Source organism: Convolutriloba macropyga, chromosome 11, assembly GCF_964194025.1.
Source record: "Convolutriloba macropyga chromosome 11, txConMacr16.3, whole genome shotgun sequence".
Classification (NCBI taxonomy): Eukaryota; Metazoa; Xenacoelomorpha; order Acoela; family Convolutidae; genus Convolutriloba; species Convolutriloba macropyga.
The window spans coordinates 56,028,817-56,049,271 of NC_134478.1; the positions used below are offsets into that span (position 1 = coordinate 56,028,817).

Here is a 20,455-nt window from a genome sequence, read left to right on the forward strand (position 1 = left end):
CCACACATCAATTTTATTGAATCATCTACATGCGATTCCACATCCTGAGGGAGTCTCCGACACCGAACCTCTTCCTCACAGACTCACAATTAAGGCGTTGAGGTTTCCTAATTTTAACGTCTTGTCCGCCCCGGGAGCGCGAATCAAAGACTTCTACAACTTCCTTCCACAGCCAGGTCAGTACGAGACCATCGTGCTGTTCGTTGGTGGGAACGACCTCTTCAACGGTCGAAACCCCTCATCAGCCTCTGAGTTGGACATTGCCAACGAACTCTGCCTCCTCGCTGACGGGGCCTGCACGCTCGCACCGAGAGTGTTTGTCATTGGAATCCCACCAAGACACTATCAGCCACAGAGGTCGAAACATACCAACCAAATTCTAGCAGCACAGGCCTCGGGTTGGTTGTTTCGAGGAATTTCCAAGGTCATCTACGACGAGGACCTCCACGTTCGAAGGGACCGGGTCCATCTAAAGCACAGAGGACTCAGTGGGGTGAGAAGCATCCTCAAACAACGGGTCCTCAGAGCCAAGTTCAGCGAGCGAGTGGATCGAGAGGGCCACACGGGAACCTTCTACTGCTCACACCGCCGCTGCATTTGTGGCCTTTCTCGAAACTAGGCTAGTCTTCTAAGCCCCGATACTTGTTTAAGTATCACCGGCTTCACAATTACCAACCCCGATACTTCTTTAAGTATCACCGGTTGCTCCTCTGTTTGCGTATAACTTGACTTACATCGGTTCCCCAAAAGAAAATCGAGATGAAGTTCAAACCACCTGACCTACCGGCAACTCCTACCCCGGAACAATGGAAGTGGTGGAAACGTTGCTTTGCAGATGGACTGGCCATTAATGGCACCACCACCGATGCTGACAAGCTGGTCTTCTTGCGAACCTACGTAGGGGCCGACTACTTTGCGCTTCTTGAGAGTGCTACCGGCTACAACGATGCCATAGCGACACTAGACAAGCAGTTCCTGAAGCCAACAAGGGTCCTGCTCGCGCGTCACCAAGCCTTAAGTGCTAGGCAAAAGGAGGACGAAACTGTCACACAGTTCTTTGGACGTTTGAAACGCCTGGTCGAGAACTGCGTATGTGCCGACCTGGACATTCAACAGCACAAGGATTATTTAGCCCGCGATGCCCTAATTGCGGGACTTCGTTCCGACACGATTCGTGCGCGGTTGTTAGAGCTGGAGGATTCCAAAGCCGATATTGATAGCTGTGTTTCCTTGGCAAGTGCATTCGAGCTTTCAACTGACTTCTCAAAGTCTTTCAAGTTGCCTGAAGCATCAATTGTTGCAGTTGCGGATACGAATTGTGCAACTTCCACAATGTCATCTACAAAACCTGGTACACAACGGCCCCCCTTCAACGGTACCACCAAAGCAAAATGCAGCTTTTGCGGTCTCAAGTCACACCCTCGCACCAAATATCCAGCGAAGCGCGACACCTGCCACAAGTGCTCGAAGTTGGGTCATTGGGCGTCTGTATGTCGCTCCTTGTCTGCAGCCATGTATGCTTTCCCTGAAAGCGACAGTAATGGGGACCAAACAGTCGCATCAGTTCTTTGTGCTACAGGAGCGGCCAGCACTGTGCAGGCAGAAATTTTCTTCAAACAAGCGGGAACGTCCGTGCAGGGAATGATCGACACTGGCTCGACCGGATCGTTCATTACTCTGGAAGCAGCTTCAAAACTCGCCCTCAAGATCAATAAGAAGAGGAAAGAGACAACTCTGACCAATGGAGACACCTTGGTAAATAGTGGATCGACACAAGCAACAATTGTCATGAACAAAAACCAGTATAACGTAGCGTTCACAGTCGCTAGGTCGTTGGTCGCAGACGTAATTATTGGACTGGACGTGCTTCGAAGGCACCATGAAGTGAACCTGATGTTCAATGGTCACCGACCAAAAACAAGTCTGATATGCGCTTCATCCACGCAACCTGGTTTCCCAACAATGCAAATTGACCCACCCGTAATTTTTTCGCATTCGGTTTACAAAGCAAAGCCTATCGCTTCAAAATCACGGGAACACAAGATCGAGGACCGCAATTTCATGGACACTGAAGTTAAAAGGATGATCGCGGATGGGATCATCACAGTCTCCACGTCCCCGTGGCGCGCCCAAGCCTTCGTAAATAGAGATCACAAGCCCCGCATGGTGATAGACTACTCCGAAACAGTGAACCGATACACCTCCAAAGACGCGTTTCCCTTTCCGGATATGCAAGAGCTCTTGGACAAAGCAGCCCAGAATACTGTATTCTCCAAAATCGACTTGAAATCAGCTTATCACCAGGTCCCGATAAAAGAAGAAGATCGCCCTTCACCGCCTTTGAGGCATGTGTCCAGCTCTTTGAATTCACCAGGCTCCCCTTTGGCCTCACGAATGCCGTCTCCGTCTTTCAAAGGGAGATGCTGTCCTTCATCAAACGGAATAAGTTAGAACGAACTTTGGCCTATCTCGATGACGTCATCATAGGGGGACGCACAGTGGAGGAACATGACGCAAATTTAGATCACTTCATGGCGGCGGCAAAGCGAGAGAGCCTCACCCTCAATGAGGCGAAGTGCGTTTTTCGTACCAAAACCGTCGCAATGTTGGGACACATTGTGGAAGCTGGAACAAAAACTTCCGGACCCGGAGAGAATACGCACCCTCCTAGATTACCCGGTACCAGAAAACCAAGCCCAATTGAAAGGCCTGGAAGGCTTCTTTGCCTACAATTGCAAGTGGATAAAAGATTTCTCCATTAAAATCTCACCGTTGCTCAAAGCACGGAAGCAAGGGGCTTTTCCCCTGGACTCCGAATGCAAGTCTACAATTCAAAAACTCAAGGAAGAAGTTGGAGCGGCCATTTTATGGCTTCCTGTACCAGGTGAGCCCTTGGTCCTTGAAACTGACGCCTCCGGCTCAGGGATTGGTGCAACCTTGAGTCAACAAGGAAAACCCGTCGGATTCTTCTCCCGTACACTATCCAAAGCCGAAACTGCATACGCAGCTGTTGAACGCGAAGCGATGGCCATTGTTGAGGGCTTTCGACGATTCTCGGATTTGTTACGCTGCTCGAGAGTACTGGTAAAAACTAACCAAAAAGCGCTCTCATTCATCTTCAGTCGCAATACGTCACGGATAAAAAGTGAAAAGTTAGTCCGATGGAGACTAGAGCTCTCACAATACAATTTCGACATAAGTTATCATAAGGGATGCGATAACGTTTCTGCCGACGCCCTTTCCAGATTGGCTTCACTCGAGAAAAAAAACTGCCACCAACTTCACAGGGATCTTGCGCACGCAGGCATCACACGTCTCTACGAAAACGTTCAGCGATATAAGCTTCCCTTCTCTGTCCAAGAAGTCCGACAAACGGTAACAGATTGTCAAATTTGTGCCCTCAGGAAGCCCAAGTTTTATCAGCCACCAAAACAACAACTCATTCAGTCAACTAGACCCTGGGAAAGGTTATCCATCGATATCGTGGGGCCCAAAGAGATATCACAGTCTGGAAATCAATACTTATTGACTGTAATCGACGAATATAGTCGGTTCCCCTTTGCTTTTCCACTCCGCAAGATTACATCAAGCAGTGTGAAAGGCTGCCTTGCTCAACTCATTTCAATTTTTGGTCCTCCGAGATTCATACACTCAGATCGTGGCACCCAGATCCAATCAGAGGAATTCCAAGAATTCTGCTTCTCACGGGGTATCGGTCTCTCTCGAACGTCACCGTACCACCCCAAGGGAAACGGGCAGAACGAAAGATACAACGGTGTCATCTGGAAGTCCGTACAGTGCCTTCTCCACTCGGAAGGCCGGAAAGGCTCTGCCTGGGAGGATCTCTTGCCTAGAGCACTGTCCGCCCTTCGAACTCTCATCAACACCGTTACCCGCGAAACTCCTCACGATAGGCTGTTCAACTTCACAAGGAAGGCAGGAGGAGGTGTCTTCGCCCAGGCGTGGTGGATACGAGCCGGCAGTGATGCGTACTTAAAAAAGCACGTCCAAAACAAAGATGAGGTGCCTGTTATTCCTGTGAAAATAGACGAGGTCATAACACCGAATCTGATGAGGGTGAGCTTCCCTGATGGTAGAATAGACACCGTCTCTGCCGGGGACTTGTCGCGAAGGCCAACCGCCGACACCTTAAACATACCTTCGCCGGCGTCGGAGGACGTTGAGATTGCTAACAGGGGATCGCAGGATAACGATGTACCAGTCATAGATGACGACCAGCCAGCGGCCACTGTTCCTGAAGAGGCCGCCACGGCGCCGCGAAGATCAAACAGAGATGACGACCAGCCAGCGGCCACTGTTCCTGAAGGGACCACCACGGCACCGCGAAGATCAAACAGAGTCCGAAACAAACCTAAGCATTTGGAAGACTACGAGATAAACATAGAGTGACAAGAACTTGAGTGGGGAAGAATGTCATAATACGACTCCTCCATAACTTGATAATGATATATATATATATATATATATATGATAATCCTATGTTAATGTACTTGTGTATTATAGATGTCTGATGTTTGATTCAATAAAAGCTTGACACTCAAGCCGTGTTCTCTGTAGTCCACACATCAATGATTTACTATATAATGGCACTTGTTCTGTAACTGGGGGTCGCATAACGTACTGGGGGGCACAAACAGAAAAGATCCCAGAACCGAATTCAGGTATGGGCCAGGCAGAACAGACCTTGGTCACCCTGGGTCAGACCAAACAATCCCAATGCCAACACTGGACAAGACCAAACCGAGCAAAGATCAACCCTGGGCAGACAGAAAAGACTCAGTACTTGGGCCAGACCGAACAGACCCAAAGCCAACACTGGGCCAGACCAACAAAACCCAAGCCCAACCCTGCCAGACCGAAAAGACGCAGTACCTGGGCCAGATCGAACAGACCCAAGGTCAACACTGGGCCATAGTGAACAGACCTAAAACCTAGGCTAGAGGTATAATATATTCATTTTGCATTACACTTTTGCTATAATATGTTCATTTCATAAAAAATGATGTTTGCACTATTTAGTTCATCTGAGGAAAAACCAATTATGAAACTTGCTAAAGAAAAAATACCCAACTGTTGAGAACAAATTTTATATAGTATATCATTTAGTCTATTTTTCTGACTCAATGGATGAGTTTAGACAGCTTTCTATAAGAGAATTTGTGGTCTCCAGTTTATCAAAAACAGACCGGCGACAGGTTATGAGCCAGACGAACTAGACCGAAGATTTGATACAGGCCAGAGCGAACAGACCCGTGACGGTGTATGTGCTAGACGAAACAGACCGAAGATTGGATTTGGGCCAGAGCGAACAGTCTCGCGACGGTGTATGGGCCAGACCAAAAACAGACCGAAGATTGGATATGGACCAAACAAAACCCTACCATGAAGCGCTAAAAAATGTTTTCCACCGCATTCTAATCGTAGCGAATTTCTCAGCGTTACCGCTGGAAAATTTTTCAGCGCTTTCGTCAGAATGCGGTGAAAAAAATTCTCAGAGCTCCCAAATGCGGTAAAAAATTCAACACTGGTTGTACAAAAATTCACCGCAACATATTTTTTATATTACTTGAACCAGCACCTAAGCCGGTTTTTGTCAATGACAATCCGGAGAGCTGCAGACACATGTGCTAACATTTTAGTTTGTTATTTATTGACTCAAACATTTTGCTTATTCAACATTTTTGCAATCAAAATAATCGGAAATTTATGAATAAAAATCTAATTTTTTTCCTAAGCAAGATATAAGCAAAAATTGCCTTTGTTTTAAGCTCGAGAAAAACACGGGATACTCCATACCGAGTTTGATTCAATTAAAGAAGTTTTTGACCCTAAAAAATTCATATTTTTAAAATTCAATAATTGCAATTTATTCCAAATAATCAGAAATTAATCAAAACATTTACCGTAACAACTCGTTAAACCGACAGAACTAGTTTTTTAAAAAAACATAATTGTCGACTGTTCGCCTATTTGAAATTAAAAATAGATGAAAATTTGAGTTTTTTTCTAGTGATGCTAGACCAGCAGTGTTTGGTGTTTTAAGCTCCCTACACATAAATACATTATGGCCCAACGACTCCTTGAATGGATGGAAATAGACTAATTTAGGAATTTTTCACGCTAATTTTAAGCCGAACAAAAATTCTGAATTTTTCTGGAGACGCTGGACAAACATTCTTTGTGTGTTATGAATCTCGTTACTGAGGCATTTCGGACAGTGAATTCGGTTTCATTCAAACAACTCTTTAACCCGACGATCAGATATTCTTTTAAAAATACATTATTTGATTTTTCGATTATTTGAAACTAAAAAAAGCGAAGACCTAAGTTTTAGTCAAGAGAAGCTAGAAAAATTTTTTTGTAATTCTATACTCCTCATACTCTGTTTGTGAGTTTATTTGGATCCCAACTGTTTGACCCGATTAGAAAACGCTGCTGTTGAAATTTTGTTTTTCGTTTTCTCGAATAAAAAATTTTGAAAATCTTACTGTTTTAGAGAAGCTGGAAAGCGTTTAAGTGTTTCATACTCTAAATATATAGGGGATAAAACATTATTGAAGAAATTTTCACCCTAAACATCAAAAAGGACGACGAGTACCCATTAACTTACAAGATAGAGTCAACACTGAAATTTAAAATTTACCTATACAAGGACACATAGAAAAATTAAACAATTGTTCAGATCAATGTTTTGAATATAATTCTAAAATAAAAAGTACAAAAACAAATATCCTAAGATATGGCTAAATTAAAACATCTTGGCTTAATATGTTTTTCTTCTATCCATAAGCTGGTTATCTACCCATAAGGTTATGCTCTATCGACAGCATGTTCCACATACATTATAGTCCTTTATCTTTTTTAATTTTAAGAGGTTGCTGACCATTCAGCAGTATTCTTGCATGATTTTAAAACAACTTTTGCAGTGACGAAATTTTGTAAGATTAGCGGTCAATTTTTGTTAGAATTTTGATTATTATCGTTGACATTTTTTTCACCGCATTGATCGCATTGAGCATTTTTTATTCAAAATCTTACGTTTTTTTATTCAAATTCACCGCAAATCTTCCATCTTTTAGCGGTTTTTAGCAGTGACAACTCAACCTGGGTTTCCATTTTTCCCGTACGTTCCCTCAACTCAGCGGCTGTTTTTCTAAGAACTATGTTGCATAAACATCATCCTACTAAAAACAATTAAATCTTTTTTAATTAAAAGAAAATTGGCACAAGTTAGTAATACGGTGACTATATGGTTTAGCAGGATATCATAACGTGGAAGCTCCTCTACGGCGTGCGTTTTCAGTTCCAGGAACTCGCAGTAACAAATTAGACAAATTCTTAAGCGCGTTTCTCAGAATGTTTAAATATCAATTAGCGGGGCTCATCAAAATTTGCAACGCTGTGTTGGACTGTAGAAAATTTTGTTTTCGCTTGAATACTGTATGTGATCGAATGCATGTGAAGCAATTGATTTACCATTGGCACATCTTTATTGTATTGACGACGCCTCTGTTTATTAATTCATCATTTAAAGCCCCCCGTGTCGAAATTACCAACCCCCCCCCCCCCCCCGCCGATTACCCACCAAAGTGATGAAAGAGTAGGGGGTAATAGTCTTTGAGGGGCAAAACTATGAAAGATTAAGAGTTAAGGGAGTTGTTAAATTTTCAGACTTCAGCGTCCAAAAATGACCTCCCAAAAGATGTAAGATTAGGGTGGTAATTTTAGTGGGGTAAAGCGATGGAAAATTAGTGGGGTAATGAGGGTAATGGAGGTAATTTTTAGATTTTACCCCCTAAAAATTAACCCAAAAAGATGTAAAATTAGGGCATAAATTATGGGGGTAAAACGATGCAGGTTTTGGGGGGTAATGCGGAGTAAGGGGGATGGTTAGATTCTACACCCCCCAAAAATTACCCCCTCAAAAATATAAAATTAGGGGGTAACTTTTGGCGGTAAAACGTTGTGTTAAAGATAAGGGGGATATTGAGGAGTAAGGATGGAATTGTTAGATTTCACCCAAAGAATACCATCCAAAAAGATGTATGATAAAGGGGTATCTGGGTTGAGGTCGTGGAAGTATGAACCAGACGATCCAGACGCAAAACACCCATGACTCGACAGTCCAGACAATAATTGGGGTATGAATCGAAATTCCGGGAACTGTGCGAAATTGTGCGAAGTTTTGCGAAATAGCGCAAAGAATCAGAAAATGTGCAACAGTGATTCGACAAAACAGACAGTGAGAAACTGTGCGACGGTGAGTCAATAGACCAGACAATAACAGAATTGTTTCTGTTGTCTCCCAGCGTTGAGAAATACCGACAAAAACGACATACGAAGCGCCGGTTTCGGTCGGTTGGGGTTGAAAATTGTTAATAACTTCTTCCAGACGACGTTTTGTTGAGTCATATTTCTAACACCTTGTCCCGGGTATGGGGGTCAAAAGATGTAAAATAAAGGAGGGAATGGGGATTAAGAGCGAATTTTTAGACTTCAACCCCAAAATTAACCCCCAAAAAGATGCAGGAACAGGGGTCATTTTATGGGGGTGTAACGATGTACAATTAAGTGTAGTGGGGTGTATTAGGGGGATCTTTAGATTTTAACCACCGAAAATTACCTTCCAAAAAAGCTAAGATTAAGGGGTTAATTTAGGGTTGTAAAACGATGTAAAATTAGGGTGCAATGAGGAGTAATGTGGGAGCTGTTAGATTTATCCCAACCCCCTCCTTCGCAGAAAAACAAAAAATTAACCTCAAAAAGATGCAAATTTAGAGGGTGAATTTAGGGGGTAAAACGATGTAAGATCAGGGGTAAAGAGGAGTGTGGGAGAATTGTTTGACTTTACCCCCCAAAATTACCATCCAAAAATATGTAAGATTAGGGGGCATCTTAAGGTGTGTAAAACGATGTAAGAAAAAAATGGAAGTGATGGGGAGAAATGGGGAATTTTCGGACTTAACCCCCCCCCCCCACAGCTTAACCCCCCCCCCCCCCCCCGCACATGATTATGATTATGATTAGCGGATAATTTTAGGGAGGCAAGACGACGTAAAATCAAGGGTAGTGGGTAGTAAGGGGGGAGTTTTGGATTTAAGATGAAAGTGGGGATAGAAGGGGAATTTTTAGACTGAGCCCCCAAAAACTATCCCCGAAAAGACATAAGATTAGGGGTCAATTTTAGAGGTGTAAACTGATGTAAGTGTGAGGGGCTAAAACTATTATATTGTAAGCATGGGATGGCTGGTATTGGGCAGGCGCGGGTGGTCTGAGAGCTTAGGCAAACCAGTTCAGGGATGAGAGGTTGTGGGTTCAAGGCTGCGTCACTATGGAAGTAACACGACGTAAGAGTGATGCGGAAAAAGGAGGTAAAATGATGCATGGGTAGGGGGTTAATGGGGACAAAATTGAAGCAAGAGTAAGAGGTATTGGAGGACAAAACGATGCATGAGTAGGGGGTACTGCGGTTTACCCCCCCCCCCTTACCAAATACTCTAATATATTTTTAACCACATTAACCCATTATCTTACAACGTTTTACCCCCATTACTTCTACTCTTATAAAGTTTTGCCCCCCATTAACCCCTATTCTTACATCGTTTAACCCCCCCCCCCCTCTTACTATTACTTCGTTTAACCCCCATTATCCCCTACTCTAACACCGTTTCCCCCATTACCCCCTACTCTTACATCGTTATCCCCCAATTCCACCTACTCGTACACCGTTTTTCCCCCATTACCATTACACCCTACTCTTCGATCGTTTTACTACCGAACTCTTGCGTCGTTTTGCCCCCCATTACCCCCCTACTCTTGCATCCTTTTACCTGCCCCCAACATTAGCCCCTACTCTTACATCGTGTTACCCCCCAAATCAACCCTCTAATCTTGCACCATTTTGTCCTTCCAAATTTCCCCCCTTTTCTCCACCCTCACTTTTACACCGATTAGCCCACATTACCCCCCCCCCCCACTCTTACATAGTTGTTCCCCATTATACACTACTCTTACATAGTTTTACCCTATTAACCCCTACTGAACCATCGTTTTACCCCACCCCACCAACTACCCCATACTGTTATATCGTTTTACACCCATTACCACCCTAATATTACATCGTTTACCCCCCATTACCCCCTTACTCTTACATCGTTTAACCCCCATTACCCACTACTCTTACATCGTACCCCGCCGTTACCACCTACTCCTACGTCGTTTAACCCCCCCCCCCCCCATTACTCCCTACTCTTAAATCGTTTCACCCATTATCCCCTAATCTCAAATAGTTTTACCCCCATTAACCCCTATTCAACAATCGTTTTACCCCCCATTACCCCTACTCTTATCGTTTTACCCCCTACTCTTACATCGTTTTATCCCCCATTACCCCCTACTCTTACATCGCTTTTCCCCCATTACCCCTCACTCTTACGTCGTTTAACCCCCCATTACCCCTACTCATACATCGTTATCCCTCCAATTCCCCTACTCTTACATCTTTCTACCCCCATCACCCCAATTACTCCCTACTCTTACATCGTTTCAATCCCTAGCTCTTACGTTGTTTTACCCCCCATTACCCCCTACTCTTGCATCCTTTTACCCCCCCCCCCATTACCCCCCACTCTTACATCGATTTACCCCCTTTACCCTCTCCCAAAACTATATAAGAGTTTGAGGGGAATTGGCACAAAATGCCCGCGATTAACCTCCTAATCTTACATCTTTTTGATACGGGCCATCAGGACTTGCTATGACAGATGTAAATTACATTTTGTTTTTTGCCAAAAAACACAGGAAAATATAGCAATTTTGAAAAAGGCGGTTGTAGCAGGAGTAATCGGATAGATTGTGAGGCATGCAAATATTGGTGTATTGTAAAGTGTGAACAAATTACCTATGAACAATAACAAATCAAACAAAATGTCTTCATTTTTTTTCCGAATGCTTCAACACAAATTTCACAGAATATCATAAAGAACATTTTCGAATGATTTGTTGATTAATTAAATTGCGCAAAGATCAAAAATTTGGAACTCTCCTAAAAAACGATTGAGCGGAAAAAGCAAGTTTTTCTGTTTTGTAGGTTTAAGTATAAGATGACAACAGTTTTTAAACTGAATCAAATTTGAATCAATAAACGACGGGCGTAGTCTCAAACTACAGCAGCTGTGCGTGAATATTAGGAAAATATTTTTGAATGTAGAATCCAAATTACACTACTGGAGGAAAAATTGAGGGAAGTTTGATATGATTCTAAAATCAATACAAAATTTTTGGCAGACGATCAAAAATTTCGTCGATCAATTGTGCAAAAATTTTTAACTCCAACTGAGAACAGTTGGAGTCGAAAGATTTTGCACAATTGTTCGGATGACATTTTGTTGAACAACCAAAAAGCAAAAACAAAAAAAAAGAGTTGGTTAAAAAACCGAAAAGCCTAAAAGAATAAAAGGCTGCAGTATTATAAATAAGAAAAAAAAACCCAGCGGCAATTTCCAACTGTTTTTTGGGGCCATACGAAAAGTTTGTTGCCCTCACCTATATTTGTGTTTGAGACTGGTATAAAATCCAAAACACCATAAATCTTCGTTTATCTTAAAATTGTCCGACTAAAGGCCAAAAAAGACGCAAAATTGCAGATTTTAAGATTTCTTCAAAAATGTCAATCTTTTTAAATCCGTTTTAAATCATTATATGCGATTTATTGTAGAATCTGTAAGTATTCAAATCTTTTTGCAAGATGAAGAATAGAATTGTGAAGCGGTTTTTTGTTCAGTCAAATATTCAATTATTCTTTTCGCACTGTTGTAGTATTATGAGAGCCGTTACAAATGAACGGATAATTAATCCCGCATTAGAGCGAACGTATTTAGGCGCTAATTAACCATTCTTTCGCCGCGCGCTAAACAAACTAACGCTTATTAAGACTACCAGTACACAAGTATCTAAACAACTCAGTTCGACTTATTTAAATGACATAACTTTAGGCCTGGATCTCCTCGCTTATATCCAGGACAGAAAATGTACGTTGTTGAACGTAGGCGGCCTGTAAAACCACAATTTCTTTTGATTTAAATTACTTCTGCTTCTGACAGTTGCAATGCAGATCTTTCCCCCCAAGTTCAATAAAGATGTAGCAGATTGCTTCAGGGGAAAAGACAATAGAGTCTCATAAAAAGCCCCCAAGAAAACCATAATTGTTGCGGTTTTAGAAGAGGGGAAAAGCAGAAAACAGGCGCCTACGAAATCAATAATTGATGCTCTCAGTTTTTTAGATTTTTATTAGTTTTTGGAAATTCAATAATTTTTCCGTGAGATAGAAAAGAGTTAATTCTCTTGCCTTCTCGGCCAATAGGAAAATTAAGAAGCACCTCACTATGAACGTGAGTTTGTGATTCGCTCCCTATCGGCCCAAACGGAGCTGAGAGGAATAAATTGTTTCTCTCAGCGAAGTGGGACGGAATAAAATGAGAGAGACAAATAACAGAGCCAACGACCAGCAGCAGACAACTGCTTCATTTTTCCTACAAAATAAATTTCCAAAATTCAAACAGAGAAGAAATTATATAAAAGACTTCTAACTTAGAAGAACATTTTCTAATTTTCAAACAGGACATTCTTACGAGAAACCGACTTGAAGAAGTTTCAACGACGCCCTCACTTAACAACAACACAATCAAGTAACAGCTCAACCCGGTTAAATACTACTCAGTGTAAGCTTGTTTATTTAAACTATCTATTTAATTAAATGAACTTTTCAGCCCCCCAACAATTTTAAATTGAGACTTATAGCACAGACAGGTCTTAGGCATATATCTTTGCCTTCGATTTGTTATATCTTTTGTCAAGTTTGACTGGCATACATAAAGAGATCCCGTATTGTGTGATCTGTAGCAGCCCAGCCAAATTTGATACTGTAGAAGAAAATAAATCTATAAATGATATACAAATGAAACTAAAGGATTACAAAAATATATCAGAGTCCTTATGTTCTTTAAAAGCAAAAGGATGCAAAATTTCTTTATAACTTTACAAAAAATTGATTCCAAATGCAAAATAATTAGAAAACAGTATTGCTAATGTTCTCTCCTGATTACTAGATATTCTAAACTTTTACTTCTTTTATTACTATAGAATTGTTTTTATCATTCTTGTTATAAGAATGAAGAAAGAGCCAGACCAAAAGTTCCATTGAAAAAAACTAAAGTGTTCAATAGTTTTTGGTCATTGCGCTCAACTTGAAACCAAAATTCCCATGGAATTTTATTTGCTTAGGATTTTACAGAATTGAAAAGAATTTTGTTGATAATTTCTGTTTGATTCAGTGACTTTCAATTTTGGGCGCTCAAATAGTTTTAAGGATAGTAAAAGTGTAATTGAGCGGAACTGACGACAAAGTGCGAGAACTTTGGCAGAGTTCTTTCGCTTTCAAAATACTCATCACACTATTTATTCAGAAAATTAGACAAAATGATTTTTTTTGAGATATTATGATTTTCCTATATGCTAAATGTGCACTTTATGAACTGTTCGTTTAGGCATTATTAAATACTATGTGTGTAAATCTCACGTCTACAACATCGAGGATGGCGAAATATCAATGTGATCCATCAGTTGACAAATCGAAGCGGAGGAATCCTTGTAAATAAAACTACACTCGAAGACGGCACAAAAAGTCGATCAGGTGAAAAGTAAAAGAGCTTTGAATGAAGAGAATAACAGAAAAGCTCTGTAAATTAATGGTAAGTGTATTCAGAACCTTTCTTTTGGGTCTCCGGGGTCTCTCAATTGCTATGTCTGAATTCTCAATTGAAGAAAAATTGATCTTACATGATACTAACGATAAAAATAAGTGTATTAAAATTTGTATGAAGTTTTATTATAATTTCCAAACATTGTGATTGATGCATTTTTGTGTTTGTTTTTTTAAATGGAGATCTTCGTTCAGTTCTTACGCATAATTAGACCACAGCTAAGCATCATTTCATTTTTCACTTCAGAATTCGCTCAAGAAGCAAAAACTTCGATGATCTAACCTGTTTTTGTCTCATAGTCAACTATACTGTAATCGATTTTCCGTACCAACTAAAACTTTTTCAATCGCTGAACTACATCTGCTTGAATTTTAAATTTGAAAAGAACCATAAACATTTAGTTACGATGGTTCATACAACGCTGAGAGAGAAACTGTTATCGCTGAATAGAGCAATAAACATCATTTTACTAGAGTGAACTCTAACTCAACCTTTTTCTGTGGATGTGTCTATAACTCACCTTCTAATTCTATATTTGGGTTCATTGACGATACGAATGATATCTTAGGAGAAGTGAAGGTTGAACATTTGAAAAACATAATTTTGTTGAACACTATCGAATCGAAAAATTCTACTTGACCGCTGCCTTGGTCTTAATGATTATGAAAACAAACAGCTTCAGAGATACATCAGTGTTTTTACTTTAACATTTAACCTGTTGTCCTCATTTTTTTCCATCTAATGTTAATTCGCTATCTATATTAGACCGTTTCCGTGCACACCAACAAAGCAAATAATTTCTCAGAAACGATTTAGCTTCCTAACTTGCAACAATAAGCGCCAGAAAATGTTGTACGAACTGAGTTGCCAAATGCAGAACTGCGGAAGATTTGAACTCGATGTTCCTGAACTTAACTAACTGCATCGGTGCTATCACGGGCAGGTTCACTGTAAACGAAAGTCTTAAAATTAATCAAAAAGTACAATGGCTCTGTCGTACGCAAATGAGATTGCGTACTTAATCTTGAGTCGCGAGTGACGATTATGTTTTATATCCTAACTTGCGCGGCAAGTGCGCTTTACACAATTACTAAATGAATCCGCTTAGCAAATCGCTTGGTAATTACTTGTCTACTTTACTTGATTAGAAAGACAGTTAATGAAGAATAAGTTAAATTAGGCAACTGTTCGCGAAGTGCAAAACTAAAAGAGTGAGTATTAAAGCAACTGGTATTACAGAAGTCACAACAAATATGAACAATAATTTCCCGCTACGGGAGATGGGAATAACAGACTAGCATGTGAAATAACATTGACTTATACACATGCCCTTCAGGAATAAGTACACTGAATTAAATTAAGTACATCGTATAATAAATTTACTGCACTAAATTAATTTATGATGTATGACATTTCTCCCGCTTCAATGAAAATTAAAATTGCGTAAAATAAAATTTTAATAACAATATGAATAATATTAATACTTACTCACCGGTTATATAGTATCAACAATATATGTACTGGTTATCATAGCTAGTCATAAATAATAATGTATCAAGTTTTAATTATTAAAAGTTTTCACAAGTCTTCTTCATCAATTATGAGCTCATTTGATGTACTGTGATCCGCTGGTCGTATACGAGGATCCGTTGGTGATACCTGTCCTATGATAGGCGATGGGAAGTCATTTTCTATGGGTTCAACCCGCGATGCTGTGTCTACAATTGTTTGTACAACTGAAGGTTGTATCGATTCAGTATCTCCTACGCGTCGTTTCCTGCGGGGTGGAGCAAAGTTCGGGGGGCACGAATTAGTAGAATCACCAGACGATTCTCCTTTATCGTATCCATAGTATTTAGGACTTTTTCTAGTCCGTTTTGCTGCTCTTATTGGTATTTGTTGTAATGCTATTGCTGGAGCCGATGTAGATGGCAAGATTAATTCTGGTTGGTTATTTGTAGGAGGTGGTGCCATCAATACTTCTCCAGTTATGATTTGCTGTTCGGGAGTGGCCTCGGGAATTTCGGGTAAAACTTGGGGAGCGAAATTTTTCGGAATTTTGGGCATACATACCCGCATTGCAGGAGCAATGTTTGATTTATTTGATGAGACACCGCTTCCAGTTTCTCGCTTGCGATGCTTCATCTTCCGATCTCCCTTTTGTATGCGCGTGGACTCTTTTATGTGGCTAAGTACCTTAGCCTCAGTTGTCTTCTCATGCGTGCGGGGTCCTCGACGGTTAATATTTTCTGTTAATTTTGTTTTCCGTTCTTCCCGAGTACCAAATTTGGCAATGTCACTATTGCGCACTGTTACTTCCACTTTCCCTGGTTCGCGAATAACAGAAGTATATTGATCGGTCTTTTGTACCACAGATCCTGGAGCCAACACCTCAAACAGTCCATCAAGATTTTTCTTGGATCTTTTATGGAGATGTTCCTTCCGAGAAATGTTCAACTGTACGGCGTGTTCTTTTAGAGATAGTGGACGGTGCGCTTTTGTGGTGCGAAGGAAATGGGATTCGCTGTCTGTTGCTAGACGTTCACGTGTGGTAGCGTCCTTTGTTGCCTTGCACATGTTGCGCTCGATTTTATCGTCGCTACGGCTGTTACCCCAGTGGTCCTCCGGCAACACTTCATTAGGAGTTACTGTTTCTTCATCTAAATAATGATTCAAAATTTTTTCATAACTTAGATCAGATGACTTTGGTTGAGTACTTATGTTACTAAGCGGTGTATTGGCTTTGCGCCCAAAGTGAGATTCGAATGGCGAAAGCTTAGTTGTTTTATGTTTACATATGCGAAGCTGGTATGCAATTGATTTTAATGCTGCTTTAATGGTGAACGAATTTAATTCTTTATTTGCTTTTTTTTATACATGCTAAGCGTTGTTTAATAGTACCAATAAGTCTTTCAACTAGTCCTATTGCACGATGGTCATCCGCCGGAGCTGGTATTAATGTGATATTATTTTTCATACAAAAATTTTCTACTTGGTTACCTATAAGACAACGAGCTTGTTCTATTCTTAAGGAACGAGGAACTCCATGAATTTGTATATAATTATCTAAAAATTTTATTACATTCAATGCATTTGCATTATCAACTAATTCTGCAGAAGGATATTTTGAAAATCTATCAATACATGTTAAAATGTATATTTCATGTTCTTTTTCGTTATTAATAGGTCCTGCAAAATCTATTTGTATTTCTTGATTCGGAACTATACATGGTGTATGTGCTTTAAATTGTTTTGCGGGAATAACAGATTTTAAATTTTTACCGATAGTAGTGCAAGATTTGCACTCTATTGCTTTGACGAGCAAATCACGATTCATGTATGGCCACCAGCAGTGCTGAGCCATACATACCATCCCCCAGCTGCCTGGGTGACTCGCATGCAAATCTTCAATGAGTGCATCTTTGAGCGCGTTTGGTATGGCTACCTTCTCGTCCATACAAACACATCCGCTATTCACATGAAGGTCCCGCCAATAGCTATGGAGATACGGGTTGAGGGCCTTTAACCGTTCTTCATCTCCCCTGATTATGCGATCCCGAACCTCCTTCAGAACTGCATCCTTGCTTGTTAGGGATGCGATTAGCCCTTTGTTGAACACCTTGCCCACCACTTTCTCAAAGGACACCACTTGAGGGCTATCCGTGAGTGGGGTGCTTAGGTTAGAGTGAGATGATGATCTGCGTGGCGTGCTTGTTGTTGCATTATCCGTAAATGATACGCGGGGCGAAGCTCTTGTTGTTCGGGATGAGATGGATTTTCCCTTTACAGATGAAGCTTGTTGACTCATTGTTGATGGGAGTTGAGTTTTTTTAATTAAATTGATTGACAAAGAGGAAGACAACTGAATTTCAGGTTGAGTTTGGGCAAAAAGCACTTGTTTGTTGTTTGTTAATTGAGCACGTGAGTTATTTAAAGTATTTGAGTTTGGATTACTAAATAAGGTAGGAATTTGAGACTGATTTTTGATTGACAAGTGAGAATGACTTATTGAAGCAAATTTAGGAGTATTCTGGTAAGCGAGTGACGCTTTTCCTGTTTCAACAAGCATTTGAGACTCAATTTGTAGAGGCTTAATTGTAATTGGTAGACTATATGACGCAAATTTAGAATGAATTTGGTATTTAGTAACTTGCTTTGCAAAAGAGGCATCTGAAGAATGCAATCTAATCTTTTGAGTATTTAATAAAGTATTATGCCTTGCGAGTGTTAAATTGTTAAATGAAAAGCGTACTCGCGATGCGAGATCAGAATTGGTATTAATTTTTTTGTAAGTGTTTACTTTTGAAGTAGGATACGTATGTGCGAATACTGATACATTTTGAGTTGAATGTACTCGCTGATCATGTGCACTAGTACAATTAATACTATTAGTGGGATTAAAAATCAGCTTATACTTTTGATCCGTGAGTGATTTAATATTTTGAGTTAAGTGTACGCGCGAGGCGTGTTTACTATACTGATTATTGGAATTAAGGGAGGTTACGTTAGAGTTGTATTTTCGCGCCGCGAGATTTGAACTAACATTTGTTAAGCGTACACGCTGAGCGGACTTTATGTCAAAGTTAGAATTTTGTTTTGAGAAAAATTTTAAACTATTGTTTCGCGGAGCGAATAATTCATTAACTTTTGTTTGAGGATTTGGTTTGACATAATCTATATTTAAAACTTGTTCAGTATTAGTGGTGGAATTTTTATTTTCACCATCGATATCAATATATAATTTACTAAGTGAATGAGCTAAAATGTTGTGTTTTTGTTGAAGTAATTGAGCATCAGAGTGTATGCTTGATAATGTTGCGACTAAAAATTCCTAATCATATTTTGAAACACTTTTTGCTGGTTGATATGGATTTCGAGAGATGTAATCAACTAGTCCCATCGTCGCGCCGGGCAGATGCTTTATTGAGAATTGATAAGGCAAAAGACGATCAACCCATCGTGATAACCTACTATTGTAAATTTTATTTGATCGATGTTCTTTTAAAATAGATAGTAATGCGCGATGATCAGTGATAATAGTAAACTCTTTACCATACAAATAATTTTAAAAATATTCTATGGACCATACCACCCCATGAAGTTCCAATTCGTTAATACTATAACGTTCTTCACTACTATTTAAAAATCTTGATGCAAAAGAGATCGGCTTCCAACCATCAACTGTTAGTTGTTCTAGTGCTGCTCCCAATCCGGAGCGAGAAGCATCACATTTGATTCGTGTTCCGAGTTGGGGGTTATAGTGAATGTTTTCTGTATGATTTGCTATTCCAGTTTTTATGGCATTAAAATGTAGAGTATGAGCGTCAGTCCAAATTTATTTAGTTGACTTACGAAGAAGAGGTCTTAAAGGATGGCAGAGTTGAGCTAAATTGGGAATAAATTTACTAATATAGTGGACTGAACCGAGAAATGAACGTAATTTTTTAAGTGTATTAGGTAGTTGTAATGAAATAATAGAGGATGTTTTAGATTCGAGTGGTGATATCCCAGATTGAGTTATTTTATATCCTAACCAGGAAATTTTTTGCTTCGCAAAATGGCATTTAGGAAGGTTAATTCGGAGATTATCCGCGTCCAGTTTCTTAAGGCAATCTAATACAAGTTGTAAATGATCATCCTCAGAACCTTTACTTACAATTAAGATATCGTCTACAAAACAAAATGTATTTTTGAGGCCAATCAAAGTGTAATCCATTGCCTTCTGAAACTCGGCAGGCATGTCAGTGAGACCATAGAATCCCGTTTTGAAACGATATGTGCCTCTCATGTCACCACTTAAAATATTGAAATTACAGTGTTTAGCAGTTTCAGGGTGAAGGTTTAGTTGGCTGTATGCATATTTAAGATCTATTGTAGAGAAGTATATTTCATCCGCTGGTTCTGTTTTGTAGTTTGATATTATTCGTGATATGGAATCCATAAGTGTTTCAATATTTGGCATCGGATATTTATTCTTTTGTATTGATTTATTAAGAGTTTTGGAATCCAATGCTAACTTTATTGTTTGATCTCGTTTAACTGTGATTACAATAGGTGAAATAAAATATTGATCAGAACAGTTATTCAATTTTTCTATATGTCCTTCTTCAAGAAGTTTTTTAATTTCATTATTTACTCGATCTTGTAAATTAATGGGTACTCTTCTGCCCTTTTGATGTTTTGGTTGAAAAATTCTATGGAATTTAGATTTAACAATGTGTATTTTTGAGGGACCAATACGTGTAATAAGTTGAGGAAATTGTTTTGCAATATGTGTTTTAAATGGACATTGGGATGTGATAGTGTTGACCATACTACCTTCATATTTTGGGGTTTGAGTTACTGAGATTCCGAGAGAGTCAAACAAGTCTCTACCAACTAGTGGTTTTAGCCCGTCTCGGACCACCTTAAATTCAGCTTCTTCAAGTCGCCATCCATTGCTCGCAATTGGTGCTTGTATCATACCCGTCACGTTTATGGGTTCGTTTGAAAATGTTTTGAGTTCCTGGGGAGGCGCTATCATCAATCATCGAGCAAGGGGAGAATTTTCCACTATTTCTGAAGCAAGATACTCGGGTAAAATACTGCATACACTGCCTGAATCAATGAGAAGTCCTACTTGGGTATTACCAATTTGCAAGATGGTGTTCTTTGGTTCAATCTGTATTGCGTTA

At 40.0% G+C, this 20,455-nt stretch overlaps 3 protein-coding genes across 4 annotated transcripts in view; 2 read left to right on the forward strand and 1 right to left on the reverse strand.

The window, feature by feature from the left end:
• Positions 1-20,455, reverse strand: part of LOC142349456 (chromodomain-helicase-DNA-binding protein 1-like) — a 369,586-nt gene that overhangs the window by 53,778 nt on the left and 295,353 nt on the right. The gene's annotated exons all lie outside the window — the stretch shown is intronic.
• LOC142349440 (vacuolar protein sorting-associated protein 4-like) overlaps positions 1-20,455 on the forward strand; it is an 82,375-nt gene that overhangs the window by 3,105 nt on the left and 58,815 nt on the right. The gene's annotated exons all lie outside the window — the stretch shown is intronic.
• On the forward strand, positions 760-2,451 carry LOC142349181 (uncharacterized). The gene has a single exon (XM_075400593.1). It carries the CDS (start codon positions 760-762, stop codon positions 2,449-2,451), a length of 1,692 nt encoding a protein of 563 aa, XP_075256708.1.

Excerpts from the sequence above, each read along its gene's own strand:
- LOC142349181 (XM_075400593.1), top strand. The coding sequence starts at position 760 with ATGAAGTTCAAACCACCTGACCTACCGGCAACTCCTACCCCGGAACAA.